The following is a 25,000-nucleotide window of genomic DNA, read 5'->3' on the forward strand; positions in this document are numbered from 1 at the left end:
TCTGGTACGCTGGGTCTCCTTGAGGCCAAAGTTATCATGACTACCATCAGAGGAAACCATCAAGACCGCAAGAATCTGACCCACGAAGCTAAACTTTTGGTTCGGTCGAAAGTTCTCGGAATATTGTGCGAATAGAAAATACCGATGGAGCGTCCTTAGAGTACACAAAGGAGTAGGAAGTTTGTTAAGCCAAAAGGTCTTTTCAAAGGGTTTTGTTTCTTAGAAACAATGTGGCAGGTAGTTATGGGCAAGCAAACCTGTTATTACGTAGGTGAGATATGTCAAGTTCTGATTGCCCTACGGCTGATTTAACTCTTGAAGATACCCCTCTCTCTCTCTCTCTCTCTCTCTCTCTCTCTCTCTCTCTCTCTCTCTCTAGAAAAATTGTGTTTTTATCTTGAATTAAGGCTTTGCATTTTGCGGCAGTACCATGTACGTTAGTATTAGCTGATAAAAATATCTGATTTAATGGTGTTACTGTTCTTAAAATATTATATTTTAATTGTTCATTACTTCTCCTATAGTTTTATTTATATCCTTATTTTATTTCCAATCCTCACTGGGATATTTATCCCCGTTTGAGGCCTTGGGCATATAGCATCCTGTTTACTCCAACTAGGGTTGTAGCTTAGCAAGTAATAATAATGATATAATTATTCTGTTGGGATTCCGTAGCTTTCTGTTTACAAGTACACGGGCTACTCGTTGTAAACACAGTCATAAAAACCATCGGGGTGCCAGCTTTACTTTGTTGATAAATTATACGTGACTTGAATGTGTAAGTGTATGTTGACTTCTGATTATTAAACCAGTGGAAGCGTTTGACGGAAGGTTATCCTTTACTCACAGAGAGAGAGAGAGAGAGAGAGAGAGAGAGAGAGAGAGAGAGAGAGAGAGAGAGAGGAAAAAAATCACTATTATAAAAAGTACCTAGCTTCTACACAACAGAGAGATGACCTTTTTCATAGGAAATGTTTTTTAGAATAGTTATTATTTTTTTCTGTTTAATAAAGATAACATGTCCGGATAGCATTCAGCATTTAAAAAGTCTTACACGACTGCACACACACACACTATCTATCTATCTATCTATCTATTTATCTATATATATATATATATATATATATATATATATATATATATACATATATATAAATATGTGGGTTTGTATGTATATATGTATGTATTTATGTATAGTATATATACATATGTATATATTTTATATATTATATGTATGTCTATGTATGTATATATATATATATATATATATATATATATATATATATACACACATACATATATATCAATTATGATATACAGTACTATGCAAAACATATATATATATATATATGTATATATATATACATATATATATATATGTATATACAAATATATATACTGTATATATATACAGTATATATATATATATATATATATATATATATATATATATATATACACAAATATATCTACATACATATATATCGCTTATGATATACAGTACTATGCAAAACATACCATTTATACTTTACAGTATACCAGTTATTTGTAAATCCCAAATTTAACATAACTAGTTGAAACTTGACGTAATAGATGTAGGGGGTATATAGTAAGTATTACCTAGACAAAACTAGTTTACCGGAAAATGATGGAATTTCAGTAATTAAAATCTTATTCTCATACATAATTCCAGTTAGTACTAGTCTCGACTAGAGCTGCGTGTGTGTAAGTAGGTTATCATAGCAGTTATCCGTAACATTTTGAATTAAAGGAAAAACCAAATCTTGCTCCAATTTAATGTAATTCTAATCAAAATTAGATCCCTTAATTATCCCAATTTAAAGATTAGTAAGATTATGCTATAGTTTACGTGATTATATTATTAACTTAATTGGATATGTAGGATTATATGCACTAATCAACACGACTTGTATCATAAAAATATAATAAATCTCTGAGAGGCGTCATAATGTCGAACTGAATGAAAATAATGAGGAATAGACAGTAAAATATCTAATAATAATAATAATAATAATAATAATAATAATAATAATATTAATAATAATAAATGGAATACGTTAAGAAGAGATATTTAGATTATAGCTAAGAACATTATACTGAATAAAATAAGCTCCAGAAGGTTTAAAGGTCGCTCATGAATGGCAGAGGCAAGGGACAGTGATATTACCCTAGCAATCAGGACAATGCCTTGAGCCTGACCATATATTATATAATCAGCGCCCAAGCCTCTTCTCCACCCAAGCTAGGACCAGGGAGGGCCAGGCAGTGGCTGCTGATGACTCTGCAGATAGACCTATAGGCTCCCCCAAACCCCCCAACCTTAGCTCACAAGGATGGTAAGGTTGCAGACACTAGTAGCACTAACGAATCTGACCGGGACTCGAACCCCCGTCTGGAGGAATAATTAATGTTATGACGTCAGGTTTTCAATGATTTGTTGAGCTGAAGTTGAGTCGTTATTGTAATTCCTTGTCAATTTACTTTATTTCATCTTGATGAATGCCCTCCTGGGGCCCAGCGCCAGGCCCTGTGGCATATAGTTTGTAAATAATATCAGCGTTAAAAAGTATATACTATAAATTCAAATGTCATCAAAAGTAGATTTGACCTGGTTCTGAATCTCTGGGAATTTGAAGCGATAACTGGAAACTTGTAATTCCTTGTGTAGTCAAGTTGAGTTTTACCTAACATAATGAAGTTGCCTAGAATTAGTGTTCATTAAGATTAGCGCAAAAAGATATCAGTAATTGGCATTTTTTTGTTTTGCTCAATAAAGCAAATTTAATCTGCGTGAAAGGTTTTATACACACACACACACACACACACACATATATATATATATATATATATATTATATATATATAATATATATATATATATATATATATATATATATACATGTGTGTGTATCTGTGTGTGTGTGTTTGTTTGTGCGTTTCGACTCTATAACGATGTTATGAATTAATCGTAATAAAAAGCCTATCGGAAATAGATGCCTTCTTAAAGTTTTAAGGAAATAATCCCTTATCACGCTTATCACGTACATAACGAGTTACCCACTGATACAAGAACATCCAAAATCCCTTATAAAGATTAGAAATTCCCCTTATCCGGCTCGCCATTTTCTTATCTTTGCTTCACCCGCCGATATCAGGTTCCCCATGATAAATGATGTATTGCACACGATACGACTCCCCGTATGTAATCTTATTCGTTTCAAAATAAAATGAATATTCAATTTTATTTCCACGGACTGTAATTCAACTCTTTGTTTTCCCGTCATCCATTATATATGCAGGAAATCCCAGCTACGATAACTTCATAGACAGAGATCATCTGTAGGTTTCAGTCGCCATTTGAGGATATAAATTCTCTTCTTCCTGAAGGGAATACCGCTGTGACCCTTTGGGAGTCAAGGCTGACCTCGGTCTTTTCACGGAAGTAAAAAGGGGAAGAAGAAGAAGGAGGAGGAGAATGTTTTAGATTATCGTATGCTAACGACTTCCTTTCGCGGTCTTGTGGGATTATCGTACCGCTGTGCTGATAATTATCTTACTTTTTTAATCGTATAAATATATCTTCATTGTTCCGGGTTGATAATTGTTTTAGAGAGGGAAAAGGCTGTTTGTTATTCTTAAAAAGTGAAAAACAACAACAACAACAACAACAACGGAGATATAGACAATAGCCAGAGATTAGACTGCACTTGTTTATAGCAGTAATTCATACCAACACTTCAGAAGGCCGGGCAAGTGTCAGTATATCTTGGAAATGTTGAGCCAACTTTCGACTTTGGTTACGCTTCTTGACGGATGAAAAATGGCCCTAGGAACTTAGCTTGGATGTTTGCTTTCGTCTCCTATTTATTTGTTAATCCTAACATTGTTAGAATAAGTTTTTCTACTTTTACTGAAGTGAGGGACCATAACTGAGGCATTATTATTATTATTATTATTATTATTATTATTATTATTACCTGCTAAGCTACAACCCTAGTTGGAAAAGCATGAGGCTATATACCCAGGGGCTCCAACATGGAAAATAGCCCGGTGAGGAAAGGAAACAAGGAAAAATAAATTTTTTAAGAAGAGTAACAACATTGAAATAAATATTTCCTATATAAATTATAAAAAACAAGAGGAAGAGAAACAATACAGAACAGCGTGCCCGAATATACTCTCAAGCAAGAGAACTCTAACACAAGACAGTGGAAGACCATGGTACAGAGGCTATGGCCCTACCCACCCAAGACTAAAGAACAATGGTTTGATATTGGAATGCCCTTCGCGATTTGTTATTGAAGAAACGAAACTTTTCGAATTAAGGAAAATGTTTTATCTTTGAATTTGGATTTGCATCACAATGATATTTTATCAATAAATTTGTTGTTGCGAAAACCTATGAGATACATTCTTACTGAGGCGAATTAATAGATCGACAAATGCACCATTTTTGGCAGCTTGAATTAAAAACTAAGATTTTTCTCAAGATATTAACAAGAGGCTATATTTTGCCTCTGATTAATCCGTGAAATTGTATATTCAAAATCTATATGTCTTGAACTTTTCTCAAAATGTTAACAAAAGATATCTTACCATTAATGATTAATCTGTGAAATTGTATATTCACAATTCATATGTTTCTAAAACTTTTCTCAAAATGTTAACAAAAGATATCTTACCATTAATGATTAATCTGTGAAATTGTATATTCACAATTCATATGTTTCTAAAACTTTTCTCAAAATGTTAACAAAAGATACCTTACCATTAATGATTAATCTGTGAAATTGTATATTCACAATTTATGTTTCTAAAACTTTTCTCAAAATGTTAACAAAAGATATCTTACCATTAATGATTAATCTGTGAAATTGTGTATTCAAAATTTATGTTTCTAAAACTTTTCTCAAAATATTAACAAAAGATATTTTACCATTAATGATTAATCTGGGAAATTGTATATTCACAATTTATATGTTTCTAAAACTTTTCTCAAAATATTAACAAAAGATATTTTACCACTAATGACTAATCTGTGAAATTGTATATTCAAAATTTATGTCTAAAACTTTTCTCAAAATATTAACAAAAGATGACATTTTACCATTAATGATAATCTGTGAAATTGTATATTCACAATTTATACGTTTCATGTAGTGACAGATCTCACCCATCCCCACTCTCTCTCTCTCTCTCTCTCTCTCTCTCTCTCTCTAGGGGCGAGATAAGGTCGGTAAGGTTACCCTCTCACTATCCCCTGAGCATGCGCAGATAGTGTACGATCGTTTTAACGACGTAGGTGGGTACACGTTATAAAAGGATGTTAAGTAATGCGTATTAAGTTCCATTAGGATAATGAAACGAAGATTGACGTGACTGTGCGCTTTTTATCTCTCTGTCTCTTTCTCCTTTGTATTCGCTGCTCTTATCGTAATGTGGCATCATGGCTATATTTGGTAAACAAATATCTAGTTGTAAAAGATGGAAAATATTACCACTAACTATACCATTTGCTTTTCGACTTAAACCGTAGTACAGTATTCATTGGTAAAAGATGGAAAATATTACCATTAACTATACCATTTATTTGCTTTTCGACTTAAAGCGTAGTACAGTATTTATTGATACAATTAAAAAATGTATTTTTTTTTTTTCGAAAATATCTACGTGATTAATTTTAATTGGATATAAAGAGATTTTAATCATATTGTTTGCGATGTCTAGCATATATTATGAATATGTCTTCATCGTTACCACCCTCATCATCATCATCATCATCATCATCATCGTCATCATAAATAAACGTTACTAAGTAAGCTCTATTCTTTTTACAATGGTAGGCGAGGAATAAGTTCTACTATAGTCAAATCTTTTTAGTGAGGCAGATTTGCACCGACTCTCCGGGGTGCCCTTTTAGCTCGGAACAGTTTCCTGATCGCCGATTGGTTGGACATGATCATTCTAACCAATCAGATAGCAGGAAACTTTTTCCGAGCTAAAAGGGCACCGCTGTGAGTCTGTGCAAATGCGCCATAAAGTCTAGATCTTCTTCTGTTTCCCTTTTCTACGATTCGATGGACCTTTCTTCAGGTCTCCGTTCTGCCACTTTCATATCTATTGATTTTTTATGAATAACTGATCCTCGTCCCTCTCCGTCACGTGAAATTCATGCCACGCCAATCTTTGAGTTTTCAATCTTCTTTTTCTACCTTCTGGATAAACACACGACTATATACTGTATATATATATATATATATATATGCATATCTATTTTATTTAGGTATGTAATCTATCCATGATTCTACACACGCATATATATATATATATATATAACATATATATATATATATATATACATATATATATATATATATACATATGTATATAGATTTGTGTATGCTGTATATATATGTATATACTTATGTACAAAGATATATATATATATATATATATATACATATACATATATTCATATAGTGTGTATGTAAAGGTAGCTGCTTATCATTCTAACATAATCTACAAGACAGTTTGTAAGTTTCCCCAAGATGGTATTGTTACTCATTTGCTCATATCTCATAACTGAAGGAAGATGAAATTGTTTACTCTGACGACTTTTCCTCTTCTGGATTAGTTGCATTAACGTAAATTTAAACCCGTCTAACAACGTTATCATCATGTTTATGGTCGGGTGATCTTGATGGCGTAAGATGAGGTGTTGACGAAATATACGTGATGGTAAAATGGGTTTATAAACAAGACATATGTCTGAAACGCCGGTACAAAACGCAATTACATTGTCTTCGCTGTAAATGTAATACAAAATTATACTGAAATGCGATTCAGTCTTATACTTATCTTCAAAGGGAAAGTAATATTTGATAAGTAAATAAGTAACTCAGGCATTGGAAAACGAAATCTGAATATTTAAAAGGGAGAAATTGAATGATTGAAGGACACTTTATTCACGTTATTATATAGAAATCAAAACGCGGAATGTTCTTTTAAACTTATTCTCTTACTATGCATATGAAATGTCATTGAAACATTTTACTCATCCCTTACATCTTTGACCTCTCAATCTAGGTCAGAAGTTTTGGGTAAGGAACAAGTGTGGAACACTGCTTAAATTCCAAAATACGGAATGCCCTAAATTCCTAAACGTGGAATTCCTAAATTCCAAAATATGGAATGCCTAAATTGCAAAATATGCAGTGCCTAAATTTCTAAACATGGAATGCCTAAATTGCAAAATATGGAATACCAAATTAACATTTAATTAGCAACATTCTCTCTCTCTCTCTCTCTCTCTCTCTCTCTCTCTCATCTGTTATGAAGACCACTCTCTCTCTCTCTCTCTCTCTCTCTCTCTCTCTCACCTGTGATGAAGACCGCTTTGTTTTTGCTGTCGATCGTTTTTCGCGGCATGGCATTCCGGGCAGCTTTCAAAACCCAGTCGGCTAAGTGGGCGGCCATCAAGCCCAGGGCAAGCCACGACACTGCCCATGACCTCAGGGAGACGATGATGAGTGCGGCCCAGGCTAATATCCAAGCGCCCACCATGTGGTATAATGTCATGCCCATGGTTTTGGAAGGGCGGCTGGCTATCGGAGGGCGTCTCAAGTTCCTTTCTTGGAGGGGGTCTGTGCTCCCCCTGGCTCTCTCGGGTGAACGGGAGTTACTCAGGTGTGAAAAGGCAGCTGGTGGATTTGCCGCATCAGTTCCTCGATGCCTGAAACGAGAGATGAAAACGTTGACATTATTATTATTATTATTATTATTATTATTATTATTATTATTATTATTATTATTATTATTATTATTATTATTATTATTAATATTATTATCATTATTACTAGCCAAGCTACAACTTTAGTTGGAAAAGCAAGATGCTCTAAGCCCGAGGGCTCCAACAGGGAAAAATAGCTCGGTGAAGAAAGGAAATAAGGAAATAAATAAACGATGAGAAAAAAATTAATAATAAATTATTCTAAAAACAGTAACAAACATCAAAACAGATATGTCATATAAACTATAAAAAGACTTGTCAACCTGTTCAACATAAAAACATTTGCTGCCACTGTTATGGTCTTACATTTATTTTAGTTTCTGGATTCGGGAAAAAATCTGTTGTGAAAATTCGAAAAAGAGGAATTGATACATTAAGTTTATTTTGATGAGGACCTATTGCAAAAATGAGGAATTTTCAATAGATATAAATGCTCACTAATAATAGTTATTAGAAAGCTTCTCTCATGAAGAGGATTTCTTGGCACATGAACTTTCTCTTACTAAACCATTTGAATGATCATACCTACGAGGAGAAAATGTCATGGCTTTTTGCACTACAATGATAAGAAATTGCAAAAAAAAAAAAAAAAAAGATGAAAACTGTTTAACGAGAATCATTAAAGTAAAAGTTAGAAAAATATCTTAAGAAAAAATTTAGAAATAATAAACGAATAAATAAAAGCGTTAGTCACCCCAGAAAGGTTGAATCCGAGTGACCCGGCTTTCAACACAGGCTACTCAAGCGTAGGATTTTGCAGGTTAGTGAACTTGCTGGATGGAATAGTATTTTGTTTATTTTTATGAGAAAAGGTAATTATAAGAGTCATTACACTTTGAATACATTATCGAGTATGTAATTTTTTAAATAAGTAAGATAAGATTATCTTATATTAATTATTCAGTACCTCTTATGTAGTTTATTTATTTCCTAATTTCCTTTCCTCACTGGGCTATTTTTTTATGTTGGAGCCCTTGGGCTCATAGCATCCTGCTCTTCCAACTGGGGTTATAACTTTGCTAATAATAATAATAATAATAATAATAATAATAATAATAATAAGAAGAAGAAGAAGAAGAAGAAGAAGAAGAAGCAGCAGCATCTTGCTTTTCCTACTGGGGTTGTAACTTGGCTAGTAACAACAACAACAACAACAACAACAACAACAACAACAACAACAACAACAACAACAACAACAACAACAACAATAATAATAATAATAATAATAATAATAATAATAATAATTAAACTCCTAGACGCCAGAAAATATTCCGGACAGTAAATCAGATTAAGCTCACACTTTCATATTCATCATTTGCATATGAAGAGACCAGCGTCTCAGTAAGGCTTCTTATGCTTTCAAATATGATGAGTCATCTAATTAAACATTTGTGTATTATATGAAAACTTATTTATATTTTCCAGAACATATGTAAAAAAAACGAGAAAAATTACATTCTGAGCCAATCTTTCTCGAAATTGGTTTGCGAAGTTTTTATTTTTTTCCTGTTTTGTTTTTTAAATTTTTTTTTCACAATTTTTTTTTTTGGATAAGTACTTTTTAAGGGGAATTGAATGTGTATGGATACTACACGGTTTACAAGGTTTTGTTAAATATTGTCTCAATCTTATTTAAAAAATAAAAAAAATACAAGTTATTAGTTGAAGTGAAAACAAGAAACGTATTTTTAAGAGATGTTTTATGAAATGCGTACATATTAAGGAATATTTTATGGAATATGTTATATTTTAGGGACTTGATGAAATTAGTATATTAAAAGGGATATATATTTTTTAATCTATAGATTATAAGTATTTTACATATTACGTGTGTATTAATGAAATTGGTGAAATATGTGTATTTCAATAGATATTTTGTAAAGTGTAAATGATAAATTCAATAAAAAAACAAAGAAAAATACATTTAGAAAAAGGAAAAACTCAGTTGTAATAAAATGTGCTTGTTGTAAAAACAAAAGAAGCAAAGAACAAGTCATGACCTGCCGGGTAACAACAAAGCCGCGAAAATGGAAAGGTATTTGCAAGGAAAATCGTAATATAATCCTCCTTCTCTCTCTCTCTCTCTCTCTCTCTCTCTCTCTCTCTCTCTCTCTCTCTCTCTCTCTCCAGAAAGGTGAAACCGATCTACAGGTAATTGTCTCTCTCCCTCTCTCTGTCTATATATATGTATATATATATATAGAAAGGTGAAACCTATCTTCAAGTTATTCTCTCTCTCTCTCTCTCTCTCTCTCTCTCTCTCTCTCTCTCTCTCTCTCTCTCTCTCTCTCTCTCTCTCTCCAGAAAGGTGAAACCGATCTACAGGTAATTGTCTCTCTCTCTCTCTGTCTATATATATGTATATATATATAGAAAGGTGAAACCTATCTTCAAGTTATTCTCTCTCTCTCTCTCTCTCTCTCTCTCTCTCTCTCTCTCTCTCAATAGCCAGCCACGACTCGAAAGAATTTAAAATGATAAAATACTAACGAAAACACAATAAGATAAAAAAGTAACAAAACCATAAAATAAAAAAGTAGTAGACCGAAAAAGGTAAATTAAAGATTCGAATAAAAAAACAGAAGAAACGCAAGAAAGAAAATAGCTGTAATTTCTTTCACGGATTACGACCTACAGGACACGAAAAGCTACGACCACCAGACCCTTTACGACCGGCGTTATGTCACGCCACGAGAAAATCCGTAACAGGACAGTGTAATTTTGGAAGGGTCATGCTGGCGAGATTGCTTCCATTAGGAAATTGAAGACTGAGTTAATTATCAGTGTATAAGAATATTCAAAGTAATCTTATATGATTTAGTTCATTCGAGAAAAATAGAATTTGAAAAAATCTTTCCTGTTTAATTATAACTGATTATTATTTGTTTATTTGTTGTTTTGTTATATTTGACATATCTGTTTTTGACGTTGTTAATAGTTTATACTGTATAGGACATATCTGTTTTGACGCTGTTACTGTTTTTAGAATGATATATTGTTAATTTATTCTCATAATTTATATATTTCCTTATTTCCTTTCCTCACTGGGCTATTTTCCCCTGTTGGAGCCCTTGGGCTTATAGCATCTTGCTTTTCCAACTAGGGTTGTAGCTTGGCTAATAATAATAATAATAATAATAATAATAACAAGGAAGCAATTTACTGTTTTGACGTCTGACATAGACCATAACTTTTTCGTTCATCTGTTTCTTTGTCTTGGTAACATTGTAACTCTGTTATTTTGATGCTTGAGTGACAGGCGATTCTTTCTGGTATCTGTCTACTTTAATGATAGCATCTGTTTTTCTGTGTTATTCTGTTGGGTGGTGAACTACAGCTCTCTCTCTCTCTCTCTCTCTCTCTCTCTCTCTCTCTCTCTCTCTCTCTCTTCTCTCTCTCTCTCTCTCTCTCCAAGGTAAAACTTTCCTATCTTTTGAATTTTCAGCGTATTTAAATGATCCACAGATCATTGACTTTGAATGTCAGAGGTTGCTTTGAGAGAGAGAGAGAGAGAGAGAGAGAGAGAGAGAGAGAGAGAGAGGAGAGAGAGAGAGAAACACAAAAACTCTAAGCTGTACCAGACATGACAAGAAAAAGGTGATACTTGCAATACCTTGACCTAATGTTCTTGGTTACGCAAGAAACGAAAGGAAAAAAGCGAAAAATCCTCTAAGCTTTTGTTTATTATTTACGACCAATAGATTCTAATTTACGAATCGCTAGACTGGCTAGAAGCTATTCGATTTCGTCTTTCCTTAAAGGAGTATGCGAAAGTTAATCCGGACACGCCCTAGTACAAGAAAAAAGGAAGAAATTGCATATCTGCTTGGCGAATTCTTACAAGCAGGTTTATCTGTATTTGGAGCAATTGAGAAAGAGGGGGGATAGACCGATAGACAGATATACGGGTCAACAGGTTAGATTATTTAAAGTAACTTTGTCTTCTCAGTTATCTGCGAGAATGAGAGAGAGAGAGAGAGAGAGAGAGAGAGAGAGAGAGAGAGAGAGAGAGAGAGATTTTGGTGGTTGTCCCATCTTGGATTGCTGATTACTTTGTCTAAACCCTAACTTATACAAGAAATGAAAGATATATATTGATAGGTTAACTGACTAGACTAAGAGAGAGAGAGAGAGAGAGAGAGAGAGAGAGAGAGAGAGAGAGAGAGAGAGAGAGAGAGATTTTGGTTGTCCCATCTTGGATTGCTGATTACTTTGTCTAAACCGTAACTTATACCAGAAATGAAAGATATATATTGACAGGTTAACTGACTAGACTAAGACTTATCAACCTATCTGGGTGTGCGGAGAGAGAGAGAGAGAGAGAGAGAGAGAGAGAGAGAGAGAGAGAGAGAGAGAGAGAGAGAGAGACAGAGACAGAGAGAGAGGCTAGTTTTTCTTCTCTGGCATCTCGAAGCTTGAAGAAATCTGACATTTAGGAGGTCATTCTCATTCTCAATTATTATTCTATTTCATTGTGTAAAATCTCGAAAGAAAACACTAAAGACTTATTCTGATGTGCAAGATTTCATTATGTTATAAAATCTATATTGTCGATTTTATAACATGAATTAATTTAACTTGGATAAAATACCATGCCGTGTCTGTTAATGTTGGGCATTAAAATCCACACTTATATGCGTTGTATATTTAAAAATAGCAGGAGTTTCGCACTTTTTCCAAAATGCCTCTTCAGCGAAGAATTAAAGTTTTACTATGTTTAAAAGGTAAACTAATTAAACAATTAATCTGATGTTTCAACTTCAACAACTACCTTGGTTTAATTACTTTTATCCTGTAATTGTCATTTGTTATTAATTTACCTTTTGAACATTGTACAACTTTTTTATTCTTCAGCTGAAGAGGCACTTTGAAAAAAAGTGCCAAAGCTCCTGCTATTTTTAGATATACAACGCATATAATTGTGGATTTTACCACCCATGAATTAATTTCTTATCAAGAACCTTGTTATAAGAAATATTAGAGGAATTCTAAATCAGCTTATTAAAGAAAAAGTAATATTAGGAAAAATAAAAGAAAAGAACGATAAACTTTAACGACAAAGGAAAATGAAAGAAAGAAAAGTTGAAAAAGAAATAAAAAGACAGGAAAATCAATTGCTGCTTTCTCAGATATATAGAAATTATTATAGGAATTCACAAAGGAATCTCGTTTCTGGTTTGACAAACGTAGCCAAAGCATGATTTCAGTTGCATGCTCAACACTGTTGCACGAAATGTCAAAATTGCGCTGTGAATTTGGGAAGACCCTCGACTTCATGTTATCATTCGTACGAGACATGCAAATAACATCTTACTTATTTTTTATAATTTTTATTTTTTTATTTTTTGGGTGATGAATGTAAACATAATTTGTCTTCATTGTGTGTGTGTGTGTGTGTGTGTTTGTGTCTAGGACGAATGAACGTATATGTTTACGTTGTGTGGGGTTTGGTGTGTGTGTTTAGGACGAATGAACGTATATGTTTACGTTGTGTGGGGTTTGGTGTGTGTGTTTAGGACGAATGAACGTATATGTTTACGTTGTGTGGGGTTTGGTGTGTGTGTTTAGGACGAATGAACGTATATGTTTACGTTGTGTGGGGTTTGGTGTGTGTGTTTAGGACGAATGAACGTATATGTTTACGTTGTGTGGGGTTTGGTGTGTGTGTGTAGGACGAATGAACGTATATGTTTACGTTGTGTGGGGTTTGGTGTGTGTGTGTTTAGGACGAATAAACGTATATATGTACGTAAGTAGGTATGTGTATTAACTTTCGTTCTCTTTGTACAGAAATAATCTTGTATCTTTTTTTATCTAGTTATTTACGAATACACTACCTTCCGTTTATTACCCATCATAAAACATGCCATTAAAGAACAATGCTCTGCGAATGTCGTTTTTATTGTTATGAACCTAAGCTTGGAATGAACACTAATAAATCAAAAGTAAACGAAATCCGATGAAATTTCTTTGTGGAGTGGAAAGATCTAACCCATGTGTAACGCCAGACAGGGGTTTGAGTCCCGCTAAAACTCGTTAGTTCCTTTGGTCGCTGCAACCTCACCATCCTTGTGAGCTAAGGATGGGGGTTTGAGAGAGCCTTCAGGTCTATCTACTGAGTCATCAGCAGCCATTGTCTGGCCCTCCCTGGTCCTAGCTTGGGTGGAGAAGTTAAAATAATCATTGATGACTGGGGCCCTTTAAATACCTTCCAAAATATAGCTGAACTCATTTCCAAAATCTATTATTATTATTATTGTTATTATTATTATCATTATAGACCATATGTATATATGGTCAGCCTCTAGGAGTCTAGGGCATTGTCCTACTTGGAAGGGCAACGTCACTGTCCCTTGCCTCTGCCATTCATGAGCGGTCTTAATCCTTAAAAAGATGTAATACATTTTATTAAGTATTGCAATCATTTCTAGATCATTCTATAGATTTTGTTGGTGGCTGTGCTCTCAACTTCTCAGTGTCCTAGTAATGGAAATCGATTTTTTTCATTAGTTCATGAGGTTTTATCGAGTGATGAGTATTTGCCCAGTGTTAAGAAAGCGGTATGGCTAATCAAAAGTTTCGATTTACTGGAGTGTGAAGCTGCAACACACTTGCACAGTTACAATAGCACCAGAAAGCTCGGATGAAATCTCTACGATGAAATTAATTACATATAGCTTTTGCGTTTTGCTTTTCCTTGAAGAATGTAAATTTTGGAAAGGGTTACTCAGTATCATCGTACCCATCTCTCTCTCTCTCTCTCTCTCTCTTTCTCTCTCTCTCTCTCTCTCTCTCTCTCTCTCTCTCTCTCTCTCTCTCTCTCTCTCTCTCGTATGTCCTTCTAAATGAGGCAATATCCTTTTAAGGAAGTCCTTGCGTAGTCGCTAACTCGCATGAAGCAGTTAAACCAACTACAAAGTGACAATTAACTTACACAATTAAAAGACTCAGACGCCGCCAGATATGAAGCCATCATGGCGCTCTTGGGTTAAATGACAGGACACAATGATACAACGAGATAATTAATAAAAGAATGTCGAAACTTGGAAGAATGTTCAAGAAAGCCTTCAGCAGACTTGATGAAAAGCGCAGTGAAGTACATGGCGTCAAATTAGGGTTTTGTTTTTATTTACGGTCGTGTGTTGTTCTATATCAAAGTCGCCGCCTTGAATACTTGATTGACACATTTCTCGCCGGCTTCGTTTTCTCTGCATTATAAAAATACATTGAGTGTAAGGTTACTAGATTAATGTAAGAGTTCACACACGCACTTGCACTAAAATATTCAAAATACTGCAAATTGAAAAGATCACGCGTTTTGGAGGAAACTGACCCACTCACGTTATATATATATATATATATATACTATATATATATATATATATATATATATATATATATATATATATATTTATATCTATATATGTATATATAGTATATCCACCTATATGGGGAAAGGCAACACATACACCCGGACACATATACACACAAACACACACACACACACATTCACACACACACACATATATATATATATATATATATATATATATATATATATATATCTAGATGGGTAAAAGCCAACACACACACACTATGTATATGTATATATATATATATATATATATATATATATTATATTTATATATATATATATATATATATATATATATATATAAAGTTACAGACAAGAGAGAGAGAGAGAGAGAGAGAGAGAGAGAGAGAGAGAGAGAGAGAGAGAGGAGAGAGAGAGAGAGAGAGAGAGAGATATTTACGCTATCTCCCACAAAGCCCAAACAATATCATGACCAGCGATGTCTAGTTGATGAAAATTAATTGTTCATTCCCAAGACAAGTCAAGTTTATTTGTACTTTAGTTGACTCGAGAAGAGCAAAGGGGCCTTGCACCGAGGTCCTGCTCTCCATGTTACTAAGTAATTTTGACTTATTATGTTGATTTTTGTATTTGTATGTTTGTTGTTTAGTGTTTATTTACTGTTATTTACTGCTGATTTAGTTCAGTTATAGGTTTTGTTGTAATATAACTAAATTATTAACTTTGATGTTGAAAGAATTATTGTCAAGGTAAATGAACAGAAATTATAGTAGTAGTAGTAGTAGTAGTAGTAGTAGAAGAACGCCATAATATTCCATCCCAAAAAGTTTCATTTTCGATTCATGAAATTGAGTGGTCAGTTTAACCCCAGGCGTATGCAATCTCAATAATGCTAATTTATACCGATTTATCATCATCATCATCATTTCAGCCTTCAAAAGTCCTTTGTTGGATGTAGGCCTCCCCAGATCTGTGAGGAACCTGGGAAGGCCTACATACCGATTTATAATAGACATTAATCGTCATAAAATTATTTGTACGAAAACTTGAAATCTCTTCATGGTTTTGAATATGGCTAGTCCACTTTGTAAAAGCTTCGGATGATTTAAACTATGTGAATTGAATAAACCGGACAAAAGAGCATGTCATCACCAGGACTAGATATCTCAACTTCTAACCTTACGTATATTTTTTTTATATTAATCTTTATCATCATTATGTTTGGTGTTGGACCACCCGGCATTATAAATTACCTCCTGGGCCCAATGGGAGTAAGAAATCCACTACGTTGCTTATGTGAAATGCTCTTGTATTACGAGAGAGAGAGAGAGAGAGAGAGAGAGAGGAGAGAGAGAGAGAGAGAGAGAGAGAGAGAGAGAGAGATGGTTTGCCGATGTGCTGATAGCACTGAGGTATCCTTTAACTCCTTATCCGGAACAGCTGATGGATGTTCTTGTTGGTGGAGGACTGTATGCGGTGTCAGTTACAATCTGTGTTGACCAGTGTTCTTCTATTTGCCATTGAATGTTATAGTTAAAAACCCAGGGTTTCATTAATAGACTGTGTCTACAGTAAAGCAACGTTTTTACAGTGATCAGTTCAGAATATAGCAAAAAGACACAAAAAATGGGGACAGTAAATAGAAAGGGTTACAGTGAACATCCATTTATTATTATTATTATTATTATTATTATTAATAGCTAAGCTGCAACCCCCCCAGTTGGAAAAGCAGGATGCTATAAGCCCAAGGACTCCAACAGGGAAGATAGCCCAGTGAGGACAGGAAAGAAGGAAATAAATAAACTACAAGAGAAATATTGAGCAACTAAATGGAAATATTTCAAGAACAATAACAGCATTGAAATTGATCTTTCATATATAAACTATAAAAACTTCAATACAAACAAGAGGAAGAGAAATAAGATAGAATAGTGTTCCCAAGTGTACCCTCAAGCAAGAGAACTCTACCCTAAGACAGTGGAGGACCATTGCCATAGTAAATAGATAGAATGAATTATTAATCAACGTTACAGTGAATAATCTCGATTACAGCAAACAGATCAAGTTACAGTAATAAAACATCGTCTCAGTGCACATGTTCGACAACCGGGTTCGACAACCAGGTTCGACAGTGTAGACCCCGCTTTAGACAAACAGATTAGTTACACAGGATATACGCCACTTGGAACAAGGATTAAGAGAGATCCTTTTTTGTTATTCAGGGGACGCTGCTCTCGTTAGGTTTAGGAGGCTTACTGTTGACAGTGATGTATTTATTGGCGGGCAGAATGTCTCTCTCTCCATCTCTCTCTTTCTCGATACCTCCAAGGAATACTAATGATATATAATTTAACGTAAGGAAATTTGATTATATATATATATATATATATATATATATATATATTATATATATATATATATATATATACATACACACACACATATATATATATAGTATATATATATATATATATATTTATATATATATATATATTATATTATATATATATGTATGTATGTATATATATCCATATACATATATATATATATATGTGTGTATATATATATATGTGTGTGTGTGTGTGTATGTGTTAGTAGATGCATACATATTTTTCTTATGCTTCTCAACCTTTTTTAAGGGGGGGCGGGTACCAGAATTTTATATCTTTCCTCTCTATGTATGTATGTATGTATGTTATATGTATGTATGTATGTTCTTTGATAAAAGCAACGTTTTAATAGCATAATCACTGTATATTGATCAGTGATGATAACGTTAAGGCTACCGTGGTAAATCCGTCAGCCTCTCATATTTAATCAGCTGAGATGGTACAGGTGGGCAATTTTCAGGTGATTAGAAGAACTTTGCGATAATTCGTATTTGCAGCTGATAAACTTACAGATGTTCATTTCACACTCCTTGCCTGCTGCTTGCGTCCCGGCTATGCATTGCTTGGCTCATGTTACAAGTCTTCTTCTGTCTTTGGTTAGAGTTCTCTTGCTTGGGGGTACACACTCGGGTACACTATTCTATCTAATTTCTCTTCCCCTTGTTTTGTTAAAGTTTTTATAGTTTATATAGAAAATATTTATTTTAATGTTGTTTCTGTTCTTGAAATATTATATTTTTCCTTGTTCCCTTTCCTCACTGGGCTATTTTCCGTATTGGGGTCCCCTGGGCTTATAGCATCCTGCTTTTCCAACTAGGGTTGTAACTTAGCAAGTAATAATAATAATAATAATAATACAAAATACTATGTTAGGTCCTACTTACACCTTTTAATAAAGTTAACGTTAGAAGAAAGATAGTTAAAGATTTAGAATAAATTTGATATCTTTAATCATTAATATTATGTTATATTGACAATCATTCCTTGATCCATAAACTTGATGAATATTAAAAAACAAACTCACATCCCGTCTTTCATCACTTCGGTTCCGGTGATAATCATATTTTTTTTTTGTGGGGGGGAATGGGGGGTGTAGGGGCTGGGGCATGACATACCAAACGATTAATGACTGTGGGAATGAAAAGTAATGACTCATGATCTAGCAATTGTCTATTGAATCTTTTTTCTCTCTCTCTCTTGCGGGATGAGAACATCGGCTTCATTGGCCTCTATTAAAACAGTTGATATTGATTATTAAGGTCATATTGATGACGATACCTATCAGGGAGAAGAAATACTTGTGTAGGTGTGTGTGTGTTGTGTGTAATAAAATAATTTCTTTTGGATTATATATATATATATATATATATATATACATATATATGTATATATATTATATTATATATATACAGTATATATATATGTATATATATGTATATATATATATATATATATATATTTGAAATATCTTCTTTCGTCTTTATTCCATAAAAGATAAGAAGACGTACTAGTAAATAACTCTTATTAGAAGCGTATCATTATTGAGGTAACATATACAAATTAACGCAGATCAAATAAGCATACCATTTATAAAAATGATCTCAAATTGATTAAAAACGTATTTATAACTATCTCTTGTTACAAAACTATCATTCTTGAGCTAACATCTTGGAATGACCACAAATAACAAGTAAACGAACCATTTATTAAAAACTGTCCCAAACTGTTTATTGATTTCACTATTTTATATAACTGTTGATTGAAAATATATGAAATGCATCACTAAGTAAGCCGTATCCATGAAATACACATATTATTTATTATTTATTAGGATTATTTGATTGGTAACGTCTCTGCCTGGTGTTTACCAGTCGGGGGTTCGAGTCCCGCTCAGACTCGTTAGTTCCATTAGTGTCTGGAACCTTACCATCCTTGTGAGCTAAGGTTGGGGGGTTTGGGGGGAGCCTATAGGTCTATCTGCTGAGTCATCAGCAGCCACTGCCTGGCCCTCCCTGGTCCTAGCTTGGGTGGAGAGGAGGCTTGGGCGCTGATCATATAATATATGGTAAGTCTCTAGGGCATTGTCTTGATTGCTAGGGCAATGTCACTGTTCCTTGCCTCTGCCATTCATGAGCGACCTTTAAAACCTTTAAACCTTTAATGGGGCGATCAAAGAATCATGACGATGTCTTTGTAAAATCTTCGAACCATTCACGAGTTACCTTTCAGATTCCATTAGATTACATAGCAAAGATTACATTTCTATTCCTTATTATTACATTTAGTATCGAGTGACATCCTCAGTTAGATAACAGGATTCATTCCTGAGCCACACTTTTATATTAAGACGGAAGCTTCAGGATTATAAGAACAACAGGATGTAGAAACCCGAGTGCGGAGCAAAGGCGATAAACAAGAATAATATTTTCGGATGTTCTACGTGTTACTTTTCCTTTTCCTTCTTCCTGTTGTTGGTTTGTTATAGAAACAACAGGAAAAAGTTCATTCATTCTTTAACTATAGTATTCATTAACGTCTCATCGAATATTTGTACACAATGTCCCAGTTTGTCTATTCAATGATTTTTCAGCAATTTGAAAAAAAAAAAAAAAAATGGATTATTATTGCAAAAAGGCTCATATAAGAGACTATGAAAACTTGCAATTATTCAAACGTCCTTCAGGTTTTCTTTGTGAAGAAGGAAAGAATTGATTTATATATAATCACAATGAAAAAAATCTCAAGAAATGTCAAGAAATAACCACACGTAAACGTTGTCTGAAAACGTCTTAAGATTAAAGGACTCTAAACAAGACTTGATAGATTTGGTATCAAGTAAGGTAAGAAGTTTGGAGTCTCACCTTACAGTGCACTTCACGAGGTGTACTGTAGACATTACTAAAGGATCTTCTCAACATTTATTCGAGCTAGCTATAGCTTCACATACTCTTTAGCCTTGTGATGTACCTCCATTCCTATTTAATATCTTTCATCTTGCTGTTCAACCTCTTGAACATGTGATCCAAATTCTACAGGTCAATCAATCCCAATTCAATCTGGCCATTCAAAGGACAAAGACTTTGATGTAAAGTTTATCAAGTCTCTAAATATAAATGTAACATCATTAACTTATGGTTAAAATGTCTGGGCAAACTTTAGACAATTCGATTCTAGATTTTCATTGAAGGTGTACAGTTGGACATAGGCATTCCCTGTACACCTCGTTCTGAGGGAGTGCATACTATCACACCTTTACTTCACGGTGAGTAACCAAGCAGATAGTGTAGGGAGAGATGGCTGAAGTAGTGGGCGGAGCTAAGTACTGTACCAACCGTGTGTCACACAATTGTACATAATTATTTTGTATATATTATGCTTGTATCTGCGCTCTTCCCTCGCACTAAAAAGAACCTGAATGATCATGTCTCCGGTTTTGCTCTGTAACATTGTCTGTCTCTCGAACTTGTTATGTCCTGTTGACTTAAGGTTTTGTATATAAAGGAGAGTGTTCCTTAATAAACAACTAAGTTGATTGCATCCTGCCTTTGAGTTCACAACCCTCTCTCGGCACCGTCACAGTACAGGAACTCTCCGCTCAGTAATAGTGTGATAAAGTGCACTTCCTCAAAGCGACGTGTGCCAGAAACATGTGTCCTACTGTACATAAATTTTCCCTGACGAGGAATGATCCACGAAAGCAGACTATCCAACCTTCCCAAACACTTGTGAATGCATTTATCATTTAGCTGACCTCATCACTCTATCCTTTAGTGTATTACGATATTTTAAGCCTTTGTAAATTCTGAATGAACTCTTGAATATATCCATGTGTTGTTGAAAGAAATATAATCCAACTTTGAATATTAAATTTCGATTAGGATTCCTTTCTTCATTTATTTATTTACTATGAAGGTAGAATAGGAGAGCTGAAACGTTGCTTTTTATTGATAAGAATATTTCTCGCCTTGTGAGTATCATGTCAAAGTATTATTGATAATCCTTATTTTTATATACTTTTCTTTTTCAAAAATTCTGAGCAATTCCTCTCGGTACAAGCCATAAAACCCTATTATCCATCATAAGTGTTATGCCATTCAACCCAAATCAATCAATCAATCAATCAATCGATCTTCAACCAATATCTCTATTATCACATTCGGTTCGTTAAAATTGCCCCCACTATTAATGTATAACACGATTTCCACACAGGTAGTAGGTTGGCCAAGGCACCATCCGCCCGTTGAGATACTACCGCTAGAGAGTTAGGGGGTCCTTTGACTGGCCAGACAGTACTACATTGGATCCTTCTCTCTGGTTACGGTTTTTCCCCTTGCCTACACATACACCGAATAGTCTGGCATAGTCTTTACTTATTCTCCCCTGTCTGTCCTCATACACCTGACAACAGTGAGATTACCAAACAATTCTTCTTCACCCAAGGGATTAACTACTGCACTTTAATTGTTCAGTGGCTACTTTCCTCTTGGTAAGGGTAGAAGAGACTCTTTAGCTATGGTAAGCAGCTCTTCTAGGAGGACACTCCAAAATCAAACCATTGTTTTCTAGTCTTGGGTAATACCATAGCCTCTGTACCATGGTCTTCCACTGTCTTGGATTATAGTTCTCTTGTTTGAGGGTACACTCGGGCACACTGTTCTATCTAGTTTCTCTTCCTCTGGTTTTGGTAAAGTTTTTATAGTTTATATAGGAAATATTTATCTTAATGTTGTTACTATTCTTAAAATATTTTATTTTTCCTTGTTTCCTTTCCTCACTGGGCTATTTTCCCTGTTGGGGCCCCTGGGCTTATAGCATCCTGCTTTTCCAACTAGGGTTGTAGCTTAGCACTTAATAATAATAATAATAATAATAATAATAATAATAATAATAATAACCTTCGCCATCCCACATGTTTACTTTTCCGTCCAGTTGTACGCCTGTCACAGCTCGGCTTTTCAGCCTGTTCCTAATCCCGAGATGAAACTGACGGATGTTCAACCTTGATCTACTTAAGGACAGCCAATGGCTTGGAAGACCTCCCCCCCCCCCCCCCCCCCCCCCACGCATACACACACCACTGAACCCTTAGGGCAATACGGTCTACTTTACAAAACTCACTTTCGTGTTTACAAATTATGCCAGGCTTCGAGTGTCGCTTTCTGGCAACCTGATCTGTATGTTATGTCCTTGGCCCATATTGTAATAATTATGAAAAATACTATATATTTGGTATCGTTCATCTTCTCACGTTTGGCTCGTAACACGTTTTGGACATTGGGAAACTATTGGAATGATTTTAGTCAGTACATCTTGAGAGAATGGTCATGACGCTACTGTTATTTGCTTAGAAATTCTGTTGTTTCTTAAAGATATCCACAAGCAGATGCTCCCACTATTACTACTAAAAAATGCGACTACTCTTTCCATTGCTGCCTATTGGCTACCGATCTTGTGTTGAAGAAATTAAGGTTTGTATTACGAAAATGTTCCTTTGGTAGGAGGAGGTACTGGGCTTGATTTGACCTAGGGCTAGGGGACAGGAATCTTCTCTTTAATGTAATATATCTCATGGAAGACATCAAATGGTGATTTTCTTTTTGACAGAGAGAGAGAGAGAGAGAGAGAGAGAGAGAGAGAGAGAGAGAGAGAGAGAGAGAGAGAGAGAGAGAGAGAGAGAGAGAGAATAACACGTAAAAGGTTATACAAAATACTTAATTCAAAGATGCACTCCTCCGAAAAAAATTAACGTAAAACCTGTTAAGATCAGAATGGTGCACAGAAGACAAAATCGAATATTATACTTCCCCCTTATCATTTCTAGAATGTCCTTCGCTTTTTCTTCAATATCCGTAACCATGAAGATTTGCGAAGGAAGGTCTTGCTTTTCTTATCCGTTGTCTGATTACTCAGTCATTATCCCTTAATCTCTCGAATTATTTGTTGGAGACGGACCAAGTTTTTTTTGTTCATTTAATTTTTGGGGGGGTTTCAATTTGGGTTTCACTTTTATGTAAATGAGGTCCTTGCATGACGAGGTTGCCTATCAGTATTTGCTTATTTTTTTTTTCTGCTGGAATTTTAAATTAGATTTTGATGTTTGAAATTTTAATTAGTAAATTAACATATAGGCATGTAGGTATTTAGTTTTAACCTTTAATGTTAGGTTCATCACATCGTTACAATCTTCCTTCATTCAACATTTTAATATCTGAACGAACATTGCACTGGCTCCAGATACAACTAAAATGGCATAGCTAGGTTCGAACCCCTAAATATTCTCTCCATTCCAATTTGTATGCGAAAGTTCTCTAGTGCAAATATGTTTAGGGAAGTGGCGGAGGTATGCAATTAAATAAGTAATAGACACAGACGTTAAAAAATCTCTCTTTAAGAAATATAAATGGTGGTTACACGGTAATGCCCTTAATCGCTTTTAAATAGTCGTTGTGTGATTTATTTCATTTTGGTTTTAACCTATTTCTGTAAATTTCCTCTAATAAAAAGAAAATGTCTGGCTATATATCTTCTTCTTCTTCCCAGCTTTATCCCTATTCGGGGTCGCCGTTTCTAATGAGTCTCTTCCATCTCCCTCTGTCCTGTGTCATTTCCTCCCATACTCCCTTCTCCCTCATATCATCTCTAATGCAATCTCTCCACCTGGTCTTAGGTCTTCCTCTCCTTCGTGTTCCATCCACCTCCACGTCCATCACTTCTCTTGCCATGTGTTGTCCTTCTCTTCTCATCAGGTGGCCATACCATCTTAACCTTGCCTCTTGCACTTTCTTTGATGCCTCAGTGACTTTTACTGTACCCCTAATATGTTCATTTCTAACCCTGTCCTTTTTGGTTACTCCACTCATCCACCTAAGCATCCTCATCTCGGTTACGTTCAACTTTCTACCCTCTGTTTTCTTTAGGGGTGCTGCTTCCAATCCATATGTCATTGCTGGTCTGACCACTGCCTTGTGCACTCTGCCCTTCAATCTTATAGGGACTTTCCTATCACATATGATACCAGACACCCTCCTCCAGTTGTTCCAACCACACTGAATCCGGTTGTTAATTTCCTCTTCCATGTTCCTCCCATTGTCGATCACTGAACCAAGGTACTTGAATTTATGAACCCTTTTGATGTTTCCTCCGCCTAATTTGATTGTCGTTTGCTGGTCGCCATCCATCTCGGTTGTCATATACTCTGTCTTCTTCCTGCTTATTCTTAAACCTCTACTCTCCAAGGCATATCTCCATCTTTCTAGTTTCCCCTCCAGTTCTTCCCTGTTCTCGGCTACCAAGACTATATCATCTGCATAGAGCAGACACCATGGTGGCTCCTCCCTGACATCCTCTGTTAACACATCCAAGACGATGTTAAACAGGAGTGGGCTTAGGGCAGATCCCTGATGTAGCCCTACTCCAACTTGGAAATTTTCTGTGCTTCAAACTGTAGATCTGGCTATATATATAT

The 25,000-nt window shown here is 34.7% G+C and overlaps 1 protein-coding gene across 1 annotated transcript in view; it reads right to left on the minus strand.

Annotated features, from left to right (window-relative positions):
- The window catches only part of LOC137623726 (17-beta-hydroxysteroid dehydrogenase type 6-like), a 61,141-nt gene that overhangs the window by 24,480 nt on the left and 11,661 nt on the right, over positions 1-25,000 (minus strand). The window contains exon 2 of the mRNA XM_068354552.1: positions 7,400-7,752. Within this exon, the coding sequence (XP_068210653.1) occupies positions 7,400-7,604 (205 nt within the window). The 5' untranslated portion in view covers positions 7,605-7,752. The remainder of the gene's footprint in view (positions 1-7,399; positions 7,753-25,000) is intronic.

The sequence above is a fragment of the Palaemon carinicauda genome, chromosome 2 (genome assembly GCF_036898095.1).
Source record: "Palaemon carinicauda isolate YSFRI2023 chromosome 2, ASM3689809v2, whole genome shotgun sequence".
Lineage (NCBI taxonomy): Eukaryota > Metazoa > Arthropoda > Malacostraca > Decapoda > Palaemonidae > Palaemon > Palaemon carinicauda.